Source organism: Misgurnus anguillicaudatus, chromosome 18, assembly GCF_027580225.2.
Source record: "Misgurnus anguillicaudatus chromosome 18, ASM2758022v2, whole genome shotgun sequence".
NCBI lineage: Eukaryota > Metazoa > Chordata > Actinopteri > Cypriniformes > Cobitidae > Misgurnus > Misgurnus anguillicaudatus.
In genome coordinates, this window is record NC_073354.2 from 15896851 (window position 1) to 15912285 (window position 15435).

The 15435-nt window shown below is 36.4% G+C and overlaps 1 protein-coding gene across 3 annotated transcripts in view; it reads right to left on the minus strand.

Annotated features, from left to right (window-relative positions):
* kcnh5a (potassium voltage-gated channel, subfamily H (eag-related), member 5a) overlaps positions 1-15435 on the minus strand; it is a 130951-nt gene that overhangs the window by 36563 nt on the left and 78953 nt on the right. For all 3 annotated transcript variants that reach the window (XM_055185537.2, XM_055185535.2, XM_055185538.2), the window contains one exon: positions 1201-1400. In XM_055185537.2, the coding sequence (XP_055041512.2) occupies positions 1201-1400 (200 nt within the window). The remainder of the gene's footprint in view (positions 1-1200; positions 1401-15435) is intronic.

A 15435-nucleotide genomic window follows, 5' to 3' on the forward strand; every position in this document is an offset into this window, starting at 1 on the left:
TATATAGATGTGGTGGTTGCCAAGCAACGCCTCCATATAATGTGGTCAGAGGTGTCAACTTAAAATCCCACCCATCTAATCAGGATGTAAAGTTGGGAGCTACTTGTGTTATAAGCATATATTTAGCCCATGTTCTGCAAACATAACACTTTTCAACAAAACCTACTTCATAACTCGAAAATCACATTGATGGATATCCTTTCGTGCTGTGCATGTGTCCACCTCTGCTCTCCTCTCATCTTCCTAAAAATGCTCACATTTGCCCATTATGCCCAATCCCATTTGTCAATAAATAGAAAGGATTTCTCACCCTGCACTGCATGAAAATCAGTCATGAGGATCCTTTATAAGTTTGAGCTCAGGGTTGAAAAGATCAACTACAATCCCTGGGGGCTGATGTCTCCCGGGAGATAATGCAATTTTCCATTTCTCTTCTAGAGTGAAATAAAATTGGGGGTCTTGATGGAGAGACACTTACACAGAAAAGAAAGATCGCTCTCTTTTCTCCACCTTTGTGTTTGGAGTTATTGGCTTATGTTTTTGAAAGAATGATGGCATGTATCACAAAAACAGAAAGCTACATCATTTCCCTTTAACTCTGTCATTTAAACTGTAGTGTTGTAAAAAATGTTGGTTCAACTTAAAAAAGTAAGTAAACAGTTTGCCTTAAAATTTGAGTTAATTCAATTAAAAAATATTAGTTGACAATATTTTTACACAACTTTATACCCAACTAATATTTTTAAGTCAAATTAACTAAAAATTTTAAAGCAGTAAGGTAACCTACTTTTTAAATTAAAGCAACACTATGTAGTTTTTTTACCTTTAAATAATGTCTCTAAAATTATTTCAGTGATACAACGACTTTTAACTGGACAATTTGTACTGTTGCTGGAACCTGAGCAGCCTCCTAGCTGCTACAAGCACACTCTGAAAGTGGCGGTGGAGGGTAGAGCACACAGCCCCGCCCCTCCCCCTGGCTGCAGAAGAGTGTCTGATACCATTCACTGTTCCGCTTTTCAACCACATGGGGGAGCTGTAAGTCATTTTTACATGGAAACTGCATAGTGTTGCTTTAAACCCAAAAAAAAATTTTTTTTACAGGGATATTATGCAGGACATGAGTACACTGAGCTCTCTGCACACTGTATGTATTAAATACTGTACATTAAAAATAGAAACAGAACACAGTTGACCCACCTTCTCTGTGTCTATGCCTTTGGTCATGGCCCATGTGGATACAATGTAGTCCATAACTCTCTCACTCAGCCCTTTAGGAACCTGGTAGAGCTTCAGGAAGTCTCTTACATTGTTGAGCATCTCATGGTAGCGGTTGGTGTTGGTGTACATCTGCTGAAAGATGGTGGTCACGTTTCCGAAGATGGTGGCGTATAGAAGAGCTGGAAATGAGTGAGGGGAGAGCATGAGATATGGGGGCATTTTTAAAGCAAAGACGAATCAAAGGCTGGATTGAATTTAGAGTGTTAAGACGTCTAGAAGTGTATCTGAAGTGAAATGAGGCTGGTGTAATGCTGGCTGAGGAGAGTGAAACAGAGATCAGATGAAATTTGGAGTTTCCCTGTTAACTTTTCAGTGAATACGATATACCTTAAAATTGTATCACTTTATTTACATGTACAATATATGATGAGTTTCTGACTGGTAATGTAATGACTGAGTAGTAAAAGGGGTCACCATCACCCCTCACAACACAAGGGCCTTTACAAAGCAATGTAACAAAAAAGTCTTACTAACTTTTAAATTGTGATTAAACAGCGATTCTTACGTTTATACGTTTTAAAATTTGCCAGTCAAATTAATCAAAGTGACTTACAGAGAATTCAAGGTATATATTTTATCAATTTGTGTGTTTTCTCAGAATCGAACCTCATGACCCCGAATGCAATGCTCTACTTACTGAGCTACAATATAGTAATATATAATAAAATAAGAATAATATTTAATAAAATAATAATAAGGAAATTAAAGATACAATATATATATATATTTATAAAACGGTTAGTTCCAATCCTTGATTCTGATTGGTCAATAGGTGTGCTTTATTCATGATAAAACACTGCTATGACCGCTTCACCCAACTGTCTATTTAATATCACTGCGCCCTTAGCAACACCCTTAGCAACACATAAACATATAATGAGACAAAGTCTGAGAACAGTTTGTTGTTTTTATTTGAGCTTTCATGTTATTGTTTGCAGTCAGGGACTATTTTTTCTAGCGGAAGGAATGCTTTTATTGATTTAACTTCATGAAAGTTGCACTAATATTTTTTTTACTTTAATATTTTGTGGTAACCGTTTTATAAAAGCAATAAGGTACTCGAGGCAAGTGCTGTATCGTGAATAAGTAACGGCTGAAGGGGTTGCAGGCACTCCGCTTCGCGTCGTGCCTAACAACGCCCTTCAGCCGTTACTTATTCACGATACAGCACAGCCTCTCGTACCTTATTGCTTACATATATATATATATATATATATATATATATATATATATATATATATATATATATATATATATATATATATATATATATATATATATATATATATATATATATATTAGTGGTGCATGGGCAATAATTAATCGTGATTAATTGCAAACAAGATAAGGTTACGTTTTGCATATTATACCTGTATGTGTGTGTGCTTTGTGTTTAATATTATGTATATATAAATACACACACATTCATGTTTGTTTATATATATATATATATATATATATATATATATATATATATATATGTGTGTGTATATATATATATATATATATATATATATATATATATATATATATATATATATATATATATATATATATATATATACTATCAGTGATATGATTTAAAGTGCATTACCCACATTATATTGCATTATATTCTGTATTATATTCTATATTTTTCTTGTATACATGTGTGTGTGTGTATTTACATATACATAATAATTAAGACACAAATACACTCACCTAAAGGATTATTAGGAACACCTGTTCAATTTCTCATTAATGGAATTATCTAATCATCCAATCACATGGCAGTTGCATCAATGCATTTCGGGGTGTGGTCCTTGTCAAGACAATCTCCTGAACTCCAAAATGAATGTCAGAATGGGAAAGAAAGGTGATTTAAGCCATTTTGAGCGTGGCATGGTTTTTGGTGCCAGACGGGTCGGTCTGAGTATTTCACAATCTGCTCAGTTACTGTGATTTTGCACACACCACCATTTCTAGTGTTTACAAAGAATGGTGTGAAAAGGGAAAAACATCCAGTATGCGGCAGTCCTGTGAACAAAAATGCCTTGTTGATGCAAGAGGTCAGAGGAGAATGAGCCGACTGATTCAAGCTGATAGAGCAACTTTGACTGAAATAACTGCTCGTTAAAACCGAGGTATGCAGCAAAGCATTTGTGAAGACACAACACGCACAACCTTGAGGCGGATGGGCTACAACAGCAGACCCCACCGAGTACCACTCATCTCCACTACAAATAGGTAAAAGAGCTCACCAAAATTGGACAGTTGAAGACTGGAAAATTTTTGCCTGGTCTGATGAGTCTCGATTTCTGTTGAGACATTCAGATGCTAGAGTCAGAATTTGGCGTAAACAGAATGTTACCACTGTGCTGGTGGTGTGATGGTGTGGGGGATGTTTTCTTGGCACACTTTAGGCCCCTTAGTGCCAATCGGGCATAGTTTAAATGCCACAGCCTACCTGAGCATTGTTTCTGACCATTTCCATCCCTTTATGACCACCATGTACCCATCCTCTGATGGCTACTTCCAGCAGGATAATGCACCATGTCACAAAGCTTGAATCATTACAAATCTCCATCAGCTGCCAGATGCTATCCTATCAATATGGGCCAACATTTCTAAAGAATGCTTTCAGCACCTTGTTGAATCAATGCCACATAGAATTAAGGCAGTTCTGAAGGCGAAAGGGGGTCAAACACAGTATTAGTATGGTGTTCCTAATAGTCCTTTAGTTGAGTGTATTATGCAAAATCTCACTTTTATTTTCTATGTGATTAATCGTTTGCCCAGCACTAATATATATAAAGAAACAACTATCAAGTAAAGTTTGGATGCTCAAAGTTTGTTTCTATTCAAAGCAAAAACCAAAAAAAAAAAAAGCTTTGTACATCCTTTTGTTTCCTAATATACCGTATATTTTGCCAGGAGACACTGGCAATATCCCCCAGTCCTATCCTAACATACACCCAAGCATTTCCATGGAAACCCAGACCAAAATAGTCTCTGAAATCTATTGTTATTTTGTTACCACTATGTTCTCAGAGGGTGGACAGGAAAACGGATTTGACAGAAAGGACGAACAGCACAGTCGGAGAGGTAAGAATCCTCTGGAAGCAGAGGATCGTGGGATAATGCACTTTAAATCATATCACTGATTGACAGGAGAAGAGCATCAGTCATCACCACTTAAGTCAAAGACCAGCAGGAACTTGATAAACATTAACAGTCGATGGAAACCAAAACAATAATTAACTTCCCATGTGAGTGAAAGCAGGCTGAGTAATGATAATAGCGTTTGGGTCCTGATGCAGCAATTCATTCCCGGTGAAGATTCTAGTGCTGCGCAATGACGCAGATCAATTTTGAGCCAATGATTCATACAGTATGTCAGTAAGTTGCCCATTTTACTAGTGTACTCAATATGAATGAGGCAATAAAGACTCATCAACAGAGACATATTTTAAACTTGTCAGTAAATATGTCAGTATAGAAATATACGTGCATACACAAGATAAATAAGCGTCAACCAGCGACAATTGCTTTTTAGCTTGCGCAGGAAGCTTGGCTTCTTTCAAATTTGGTCAGAAATGCAGTTTGTATTTGTATGACTTTCTTTGCGTGAATCTTTTCATAGATTTTAATTTCCACCGAAGCTGTGCCTAGGGAGTCCCAATAAAGTAATTTAAAACCTATGATATTGATTTTAAACAAAGCAAGATGCTCTTAACGAGAATCAACATGGTTTGAATTAGAAAAAAAACGTATTCATGAAAATATTTGGTTCCTATAGGCAGTAACTTTTGTTGAGATATTAAACAGAGTTAATTTAAATTTGTCATATGCAATGCTAATGGATTTGAGTGTTTAGAAGCCTTAAGCAGTTGCATGCAACAAATGCAAAACATTTAAATTGATTGTACTATGTATTGTTTGTCAGATGGGTACAGATGCATGATAACAAACATTGTAATGACAGAGGCTAAAATTGCAGCCAATGATGTTTTTTTTTTTTCAATTTTATAAAGGTTCATAAAAGTAAGTATAGAGAACAAACAATTATTTTGTAATGTATATTATATTATGATATATTATAATTTGTGACCCTGGACCACAAAACCAGCCATAAGTAGCACGGGTATATTTATAGCAATAGCCAAAAATACATTGTATGGGTCAAATGTATTGATATTTATGCAAAAAAAAGAATCATTGGGGTATTATGTAAAGATTATGTTTCATGAAAAATTAAGTAAAAATGTATTTATCATTAGTAACATGTGTTGCTAAGGACTTAATTAAAAAAAGTTTAAAGTTTAGAAAAATTTAGATTTTTTCAGCCTTCAATTACAGATTTTCAAATAGATGTATCTCTGTCGAATGTTGTCCAATCCTAACAAACCATAAATCAATGGAAGTTTATTTATTCTTATTCTTACTTATTCGGCTTTCAATGATGTATGAATCTCTATTTCTCGCAAAATGTGGAAATTATTTAATATATAGTATATATAGAATAATTTATAAAAAATAATATTATATTATTGCACATTTTATTGTTTTCATAAATACATTATAATCTAATCAAGTGGTACAGTATACAGTGATGGCCAAAAATATTGGCACCCTTGGTAAATATGAGCAAGAAAGCTGTGAAAATGAATCTATAATATTTCTACTTTTAAGCTTTAAATTTAAAAAAAATCACAAAAATATGATGTTTCATTGAGGTAAAACAATTGAAAGTGTAGGGGAAAATTACATTATGAAATAAAATAAAAATTAACACACCATGATGACTAAATACATGATGTTGTCCAGTCATGGCTACATGTTTCATGATAGAATAAATATTAACTAAAGTTTAGTTTATTTAGGATATATAACTAGTTTGAACAAACATGCCTTACTAAAAACATTACTTGTGTGCATTTTGAGGCAAAACAAAGGGCACTGATGTATTTTAAGATATGTCAAAGCAAGTTGTTTTTTGGACAGCTCTTACATTTATTTTAGTCTAAGACTAGTCTAATCCCTGTCCGGGAAACCGCCCCCAAGAGTTCTGATCTTTGAAGGGCATAGGGATAATCACATTTGATTGGAGTTGGACCAGACACATTTTGGGCTCTATCTTAAACCCGGCGCAATGCAGCGCGACGCAAGTGTCTTTCGCTAGTTTCCACCCTAATTTTCACGTTTAGCTCCGCGTTGTTTAAATAGCAAATGCATTTGCGCCCCCTTTTGCGCCCATGGGCGTTCTGGTCTAAAAACGAGGTGTGTTCAGGCGCATTGTTGGCGCGTTGCTATTTTGAGGCAACTAAAATAGACTACGCTGTTGACCAACAAAAACCTGGTCTAAAGTCTAAAGTCAATGGCGCAATGTGTTTTATGTTATTTAAAGAGCGCATTAGTAATATGCGCCTATAAACGGGAGGACAACGCGGGTTTGCTTATAACAAAGTACATGAATGCGCAGCAGCACAAAAATGCTTTTAAATATGAAAGATTAAAGGATTGAATGTAAAAGATTATTATTGAGTCTCTTGGACATAAATGAGGACTAATTATGAGACGTTAGAAGGCGCAAAGAGCTGCTTTACCTGCAGCCTGATAAGTAAATAAATGCTTTGCTTCAAACAAATGCATCTGTTTTTAAATGTTTTTTTTTAATGCTACCTCACGGATTTATTGTATATGATGACTCTGTACCTGTGGATATGGTGAGATGAGAAACATTTTTAAGTAATGCTTAAAAAAAAACTCTTTGCTAAAAAAACGCTGTCCAAGTGCTGAAACGTGCGGAGAGCCGTTTGTAAATTCTTTATCTCCTGTTTGTTACAAATAAAGTATTTTTAGAGTACAAACCTTATCTTACATACTTGTAAATTATTTTTTGATGATATTTGATAGGCATACATTTAAAGCAATTACAAGCCTGCTTTTTTACTTCCATGACTAAAAGAAAACGGGTTTTAAAGGTTTTAATAAAAAAATAACAATTTCAATACAAGTGAAAAACAACACAATTATTTAACATTAATCTTAAACTGGGGATCTTCTTCCTCCGCTTAGTTTTTCAGTTTACAAAGTCCGTCATCTAAATAGGGATTAGACATAGCGCCAGCGCAACTTGCTTTTAAAGGGGATGAGAGCTGTGACTCTCATTGGTTTACTGCACGTTACGCCGAAAATACTCCCATTACAATAGGACCAACCCTTTTTGACCATGCGCTCGGCGCACAAACCAAATTTTCCCTATTTTAATTTGCGTATTAATCCGCACATGCGAGCCGAACCGTGGGTCGTGATCTGTACGGATCACGGATCAACTGCGATCCGTTACACCACTAATTAGTATTAAAAAATCAAACATCTTGAGATACTTGGTAGCCTACAATATTTACCCTACCAATATTTATAATATTATGATTGAGCATTAGAGACTTCCCAGATAGCAAAAAATATCCGCATGGCTTCTTTATGCCGCCAGCCCCAAGCTGTCGGCTATAGATGCGTCCCGCTGGCGGGGATGAAACTTTTGCCGTCGAATACGTCACTCTCATTTGTTGCGAGATGACGCCAGCATGCAGCTGTTTGCGATTACGCCCTTATGACGCTTACTGCCGCCAGAGCACCGCCGGTGGTCCGCCGACTCATTGCTATCTGGGTTGGGCTTGAGTAGACTACTTGCTGGTGGCAAGCTTTTAATTTCTCCGATGAGTCAACGACAACCGGAAGTGAACTTCACCGAGTCATATTTAGCAGAAATCTTGTCAAAGAACGGAAAAAATAACGGAATTTACTGGTTACCATTATTTTCAATAAATGGTTCTGTTCCGAAACATATATTTTTTAGAAAGTTTCTGGTTTCGTTTCTGTTCCTTGCAAAACATCAAAAGTTTCTGGTCTTCGTTTTCGTTCCGTGAACCGGTTCAAAGCCTTGGTTAAAACCATAAAAAAATCTATTTCCACACTCAGGGAAATAATTAAGATGTTTAAACCGACCGGAGATGTTGCAAATCTGCCTGAAAGAGGACGTTTGTCTATATTGTCCTAATGCTTTGCAAGGAGAATAATTTGAGTGGCCAAAGACTCTCGAAGGATCACAGATGGAGAACTACCAAAATCTGTTGAATTTGGGGGTCAGAAATTGAAAGGAAAACAGCACGTCCGTAATGAAAATTGTTTGGGACACAGTTTAAAAAAACAAATCCTCTGCTCTCATGCAAAAACAAACAGCATATTATGCGGCTATATGAAACGAAAAACTGTTTTTGGCAGCAGGAATACAAGATGGCTTTGGTGCACACAGGGATTAAAAAATGCTTCATGCCTACAGTTAAATATACCAACAGACCTTCATTGTTTGAACCTAATTTTATACCAGAGGTCCTGGACATCTTATTCAGATACATCATGCTATATATCAATATTCATTATATCAAATACCAACAGATAGAAAAGTCAAAACCTGACTGCTCTGCTAAAAATCTTATAATGGTTTGCGGTTAAACCTTCCATCAAGAACTTGGTTCAAAATAAACATCAAAATCAACAACAAAAGAAAAAACATTGTAGATTAATTTTATAAGCTTTCTTTGCTCATTTTTACCAAAGATGACAATATTTTTGGCCACTTCACACAGAGGCAAGTGCAGCAGGATAAAATTAAAGTTTACATAATGCACATCAGACAGCAGCGCAAATGCGTTTGACGAGTAATTAAGCAGAGATTAGCCAGAGCTCACAGTTAATTGATGGGGCTGTTTTATTCAGTGCATGAGTCTACTGACACCATAAAGGTCATCCAAACGCAGGAGGCATTAACTACCCCCAGCAATAAGAGCAGAGAAGCTGAGAAAACCAAAAAAAAGATCTTACAGGGACCATCCTTCTCAGAAAACAAAATGACCATTAGAGAAGTTGCCAAAACAAGCACAACAAATACAAAAGTTTTCAGGGCTTCTAAGTTATCCGTCAAATGAAATTTTTGACTCGCGTGATTGCTTACAAAAGGAATGTTGAAGTCAAGTGAGTGCCCATAAAGGATACTAGATTTCAAATTGTATACCTTATGCCTGGGGGGTTTCGCACTAACCAACTGCCATTAAGATGAACTTTAATGCTAATGGATAACCCTCTCCAGGTATTACAGACCAGTGCACGTGGGATTGTAATATTGCTCCATCTTCTCAGCTTCTATCAGCGCCTATCTTAGTTACTTTCCAAGTGCATCAAGCTTCATCATTTCTGCATTACTTTACATTCACAACCTAATCGAATCTACCGAAGACATGACAGTGGGTGGTCCCCGCATAAGGAAGGAATATTATACCCTTATGGATGTAGGATAAATGTTGATTGATGAAGGCGAAGGAACGACTGTGAGTTAGCCAGACATTTGTCATTTCTGACACTATCGCTTTCATAAATGTATTTTCTTCTCCGCTGAAGCAGACATCTTCTCATTAGGTCAGGGTAATAGCCAGTTTGATGCCTTTTTATAGGGTGGTAATGGGAAGAACAAAGGCTTTCGATGATGGCATGAAGTGGTACTGGACTGCAGAGGATTTTGGGCTGACCACTCATCCGCTGCACGGAGAGGAAGAAAACAGGCACCCGTAGAATAAAATAATTTATGCACTGTAAAAAGTTTCTCTGTGCTGTGCCACGGTATACAAATGTGATTGAGTAAGAAGATGCTGAGTGTAAGAATGATTCAACGTTTTATAGTCTAAGGCAGTAATTCCCACCTAGGTTACATGTACTGTATCTCAGGAAAAAAATGTACCCAGAGGAAATTACTCAGCGTTTACTTTTTAATAGCTTTTTTAAGAGTTCTCAAAAGTATCAACTTAGCCTCAGATGTTTCTGCTAAATTTACTTAGCACAAATAAAACTAGAAACAAATTATAAAAAAAAAATTTCGGAGTATGAAGCTGTAAAATTATTATAGAAAGCATAACTACTGTAAGTTCTAAATTTAAGTAAAGTTGATGAGAAATGTACCGAGGCCCTAAGGTGACTTTAAAGTAAAAAAAAATCTAAAGTTTAGTCTCATGTGCTCACGTGAAACATTCATGTGCAGCATTTTTTTTAAAGTTTAGCTTCACGTGCTCACGTGAAACTTTTGCTCCATGTCCCTTTAGGGGCTCCGTAGAAATGTTAACTTTTATATACTGAAAATTTTATTTATAACGACTTTTAATTTTTATGTTGGTGATGTTGATATCTTTTGTGAAACACTATGGAGTCATTTGTGAGATTGTTGGGACATTATCTTAGGAGACAAATCTGAGATGGAGGAGACTGAAACATACAGTATTTTTTAATTTGTCGCCGTTTTAATATCGTTGATGTCAAAGAAAAAATGACTGAGATATTAAACAGATCTCATCAATCATTTTTCTTTTTTATGGGCACATTTTAAGGGGTACTTTAAAGGATTTAGATTTTGCAAAAAAAATCAAATGTGACCTGTGCTACCTAAATGAGTGGGAATGTGCACATACTAATTTTGAGCTACAGGAAAAAAGAAGAGAAAATGCATATTTTAGAATTTAACCAATTAAACGACAACCCCCTTCTTTGAAAACCCCCCAAAAAGTCATACCCAACCAGGGCTTGACATTAACCACCAAATGCAGGTAGATTTCGGCTGTGGCAGGTAAGACAGCCAATCCCACCAGCCACTTTGGCAGCTTGAATATATTTTTTTAATTGTAGTTTTCTTATAAGTTATGCGAAATGATAAACAATGCGCAATGCGACACTGGGAAACTACAACTCCCATGAGCACTCTGCACCCAGCGCAACGCACAGAGACCGTTTGTTGAGACGCGGGCGCGATCAGCGGAGCGTTGCGGACCAAACGCCACCTTCCAGAGAGCACGCAAGAGCTGATGGATTTGCGAATGCACAAGAGGACGCAGTCTGAGCGCTTACACACATCAAGAAAGATAAAACAATTGCATGGAAGTGATTGAAGAGATATAAATTGCGTGCACACTCTCAGGGCAAGAGCGGAGAGAAATTCAGCGCATAGCCTACCTGAATGCACACGAAATCCAAGGAAACCCACCAGCTGAGAGGTTTGCACATCATATTAATGTAACAATAATGCCCTCTCAACATTTGTCACTAAAATTCTTAAATCACTTTTAACAAAAACCACGATCAAGCTTATAAAATACAATCTACATAAACAAGTTGATAGTAAAATTCATGTACATCTTGACAGTATTTACTGCTGTTGTTAATAAATATTTAAAGTGGTTGTCGAGGGGTTTTGTGATTATCTTATCAGTTATTCTTCTACACCCCTGCTCCACTTTTAATATATTCATTCAAAGTTAATCTATTTATGCCTTACTAGCATGTTTTTCATGCACCTATATGATATGATCTATACTGATATACCAGCTAATAAATGTTGTCTTAATTTGGGTGGTCAGACTGCATTTGAAATTCAATCTGCATCTAATTTAGCTAAACCAAGTGAATTTGCTCGAATTAAAGTCATTTTAGGATTCCAAAGTCAAAGTTAATCATATACAATTTATTTTACCAGCAACAAAATTGTGGCCAGTGAAAATGATGAGTGGCTAGTAACTTTGGAAAACAAAAAAGTTAATGTCAAGCCCTGTACCCAACTAAAATTAGATACAGTTCATGAAGCATTTGCACTAAAAGCATAAGTTTGGTTTAATTTCAAAGCAGACACTTGAAAGTTTATTCTAAAGACTGAATACATTTTTTGTGATAATTTTTCAAAAAAGCGATCTAGCATTTCCAATGTCCATAGTAATTAAACATCTTAATTTAGCTTTTTTTGTATGTTTTCTGAGAGGTGAACCTTCCTAACTCTTTCTTAACGCAAAGAATGCATGTCTATCGGAAGCAAAACACTTGCGTATCTGAAGTTTTGGTTTTAAAACATGCAGGAATGAGAATATAAAGTGCGGGACTTGCTTAAAGGTGTGGTGCATGATCTCTGAAAGCCCATGTTGATATTTGAAATCACCTAAACAAACATACCCCTATTCCAATGGAATCTGGACCTTCTTTTGATAGACTCACCCCACACATATGCAACAATGTCGGTTAGTAGACACGCCCCTTACTGCTGATTGGCTACAAGTGTGTTTTGGTACTCCACAGAATTGTGGTTTTAAATGTCATGTTCTTTCTGGTCCCATTTTTTAAACCCTAGTTAGTGTGTAATGTTGCTGTTAGAGCATAAAGAATACCTGTAAAATGGTGAAGCTCAAAGTTCACGGCCAGGCGATGTATTTTCTTTAACAGCCTACAGCGAACGGCCGGTTTGGACTACAGCCCTCTACTTCCTGCTTTAATGACGTCACTAGAACAGTTTTTTGACTAAACTCCGCCCAGAGGAATAAATCAGTCTCCAGTTAAGCTAACGGCAGGCTAAGCTGCTATCGAATCACAACACACTAAACAAACTACACAATCAGAACTCGATACATATTTCTGAAGGAGGGACTTCATAGAACAAGGTAGACATCAGCCTGTTTTTAGGACAGTGAAAACAGCACTATACAGATAAGTAAATTGTGTGAAAAATACCGCATTTTTTACACGTGAAACATGAACACATGCTATATTGCGCACTGTAAACACAATCAAAGCTTCAAAAACACAGAAAGAATGGGACCTTTAAAAATATCTGTCTTGACGCGAATTATATTATATTATATTATATCCTTGCATTACAATAGATGACAGATTTTTTTATACAGATGTTGGTTTTGACTTTATGTGTGCCAAATCTATTGATATTAACAGTGACTCTAAGGTATGGTTGCAGCAATTTTGTTTTGGAACCTTCAAAAGTTTTTAATGTGTTTTTAACCTCAATTTCGAAACGCAATGAGAAGCTACGGTAGCTGCCACAGGACAAACCTGTCGTCGTCTGAGAGAACATAGGGACAAAACGCGCTCTGTAGAACAGTTTGTCCGTTTAGGGCTACTGCAAAAACATGACGCCGACTTCCATGTAAAAGACTTGCAGTGTATGTAGATAAAAACGGCTCATTATAGGGTAATAAAAAACAATACAGTTCATTTTGTAGGGTCTTCATACACCACTGATAATGTGGTTCTCAAACTTTTTCAGCGAGCGGCCCCCCTATATATGGTGCATTCCTTCGCGGCCCCCCAAAGAAAATTTATGACAAATTTGTTCTAAAACGTAACATTTTAATAAAAAACAACAAAATTATATTATACAAAGTAGTGCTGTTGGTTAGTAGCCTTATTCTTTTAGGTTTAATTCCATAGAATTCATTATAAATTAATGTATTTTTTAAATTGTCATAAAGCTGGGGCCCCCCTGGCACCATCTTGCGGCCCCCCTGGGGGCCCCGGCCCCCAGTTTGAGAACCACTGGTGTATATTATATTGCATTTTGGTTACGAGGTCCTTCAAAAGTTACACATTGCACCTTTAACTCGATATTCGACATCAAACTGCTTTGTCATATTTTTGTCAGATTCCAACAAATTATACATCATTTTGAAGGTTTGAATTGTGAACAAAACAGTAACTCATTTTTGAAAATTAGCTCATTACGACTCAATTTACCTGGAGGGGTCATAACTATAAGGGCTGCTAAGTTAAATAAATAATTTATATATTACTTATTTACAATATTTCTAGTCTAAATTGCACTTTACTCTTCATAACACTAAAACATTTTCTCCTGTTCCCCACTCTCCACCAGCAACTTAACTTTACCGGCTTCTAGCAGGTTAAAGAGACTTTGGTAGACCACCACTTATCCTATTTTTATGGCACAGACAGATAGCTGTTCTGAAAATGGGTGGTGAAGTACATCACAAGGAGCAACCTGTTATTTCGCTTTCAAAGAGAGACGCTAAGCAGAATGTATGGCAGGCGCAAGTTACATGCATCTTAGCAAGGACAGCAGTTTACCGCAGGATTCACCCTGATCTAAGTGTACCTGCTTCAGCTAGACTATAACAGTTTAGTCCCATTTACTGTCAATTTAAATAATGTGTTGGGTACACCAAAGGAAGTACCGTAATTCCAGTATCCGCTCGAGTCACGGTAACAGTCTTGTGTTACAGCTTTTAAACCCTTGTCACTTATACACTTAGCTTTCTAAAAATCTCTTTCTCAGAACGATCCCACAAACAGCCTTTCCTCACATCAACAAATAAATGATTCATTGCTGCATTGAAGAGTTGACAATCTCCATGATGTGACAGTAATATTAAGAGCAATGACGGTACAACAAAGTGAATCTCTTGTAATAGCTCTGCTTCTCAATATTCAAGCTCTTATTAAATATTTACAGGCCTGACTCATAGGCTCCCTCAGTGAGCCGTGCGCTGCCCGGTGGCACAAAGTCATGAGAAGCAACCCTGCCGAGTCCACAAAAACCCAGCAAGAGTAATTGCACTGAACACGTCGCAAAATAATGAGCGTCACATTAACTAGATTGGGAATGCAATGACTTAACACATGTAAGTACAGATGACAAAGCTAATCTACACTGTGACTTACTGTAGAATTATGCAGGGATGAACATTAGGGTTTCGCAAAAGCTTGTACTTATTATGTGAGTCTGAGATTCGTTCAGAGAAACCTAAATTTCAATTCCGGCCTCCAGTCAAAAACTTTTAGCAAAGAGAAACAGTCTGTGCAATGTTTGTCGTGTATTGCGATACTGTTATGTTCTGTTGCTAATGAGGCTGCCACATTAGGATATAATGCAATTTATTTAGTGCTAGGAAAAGATAAAAACTACCACAGAGGTCAAAAACTTTTTTGACATGTAGTATCTCTTATTTTAAAGTCCCCCTGTAGGCGATAATATAACCCTTAAAACTCATCTCTGAGCGTCATAGCATATATAAAAGTTTTTCCTGTGACAGTAATTTCTCTATGATTTTAAACAACTTGAATGCACCTTTACTCCCTTTCTTCATTAAGTATATCTAGGAATATGCTAATTAGTCCCAGCCTCTACTCAATCACACAGCTTGGACCATAGATATAAATATATATCCTCCACTCTTTCACCTCACATGGGACTATATATATAAATGTACATTGATGTTAAATGGTGTTTCAATGGTATTTCAAGCATTCTGATTTATTAACACAGTTATAGAGTTGTTT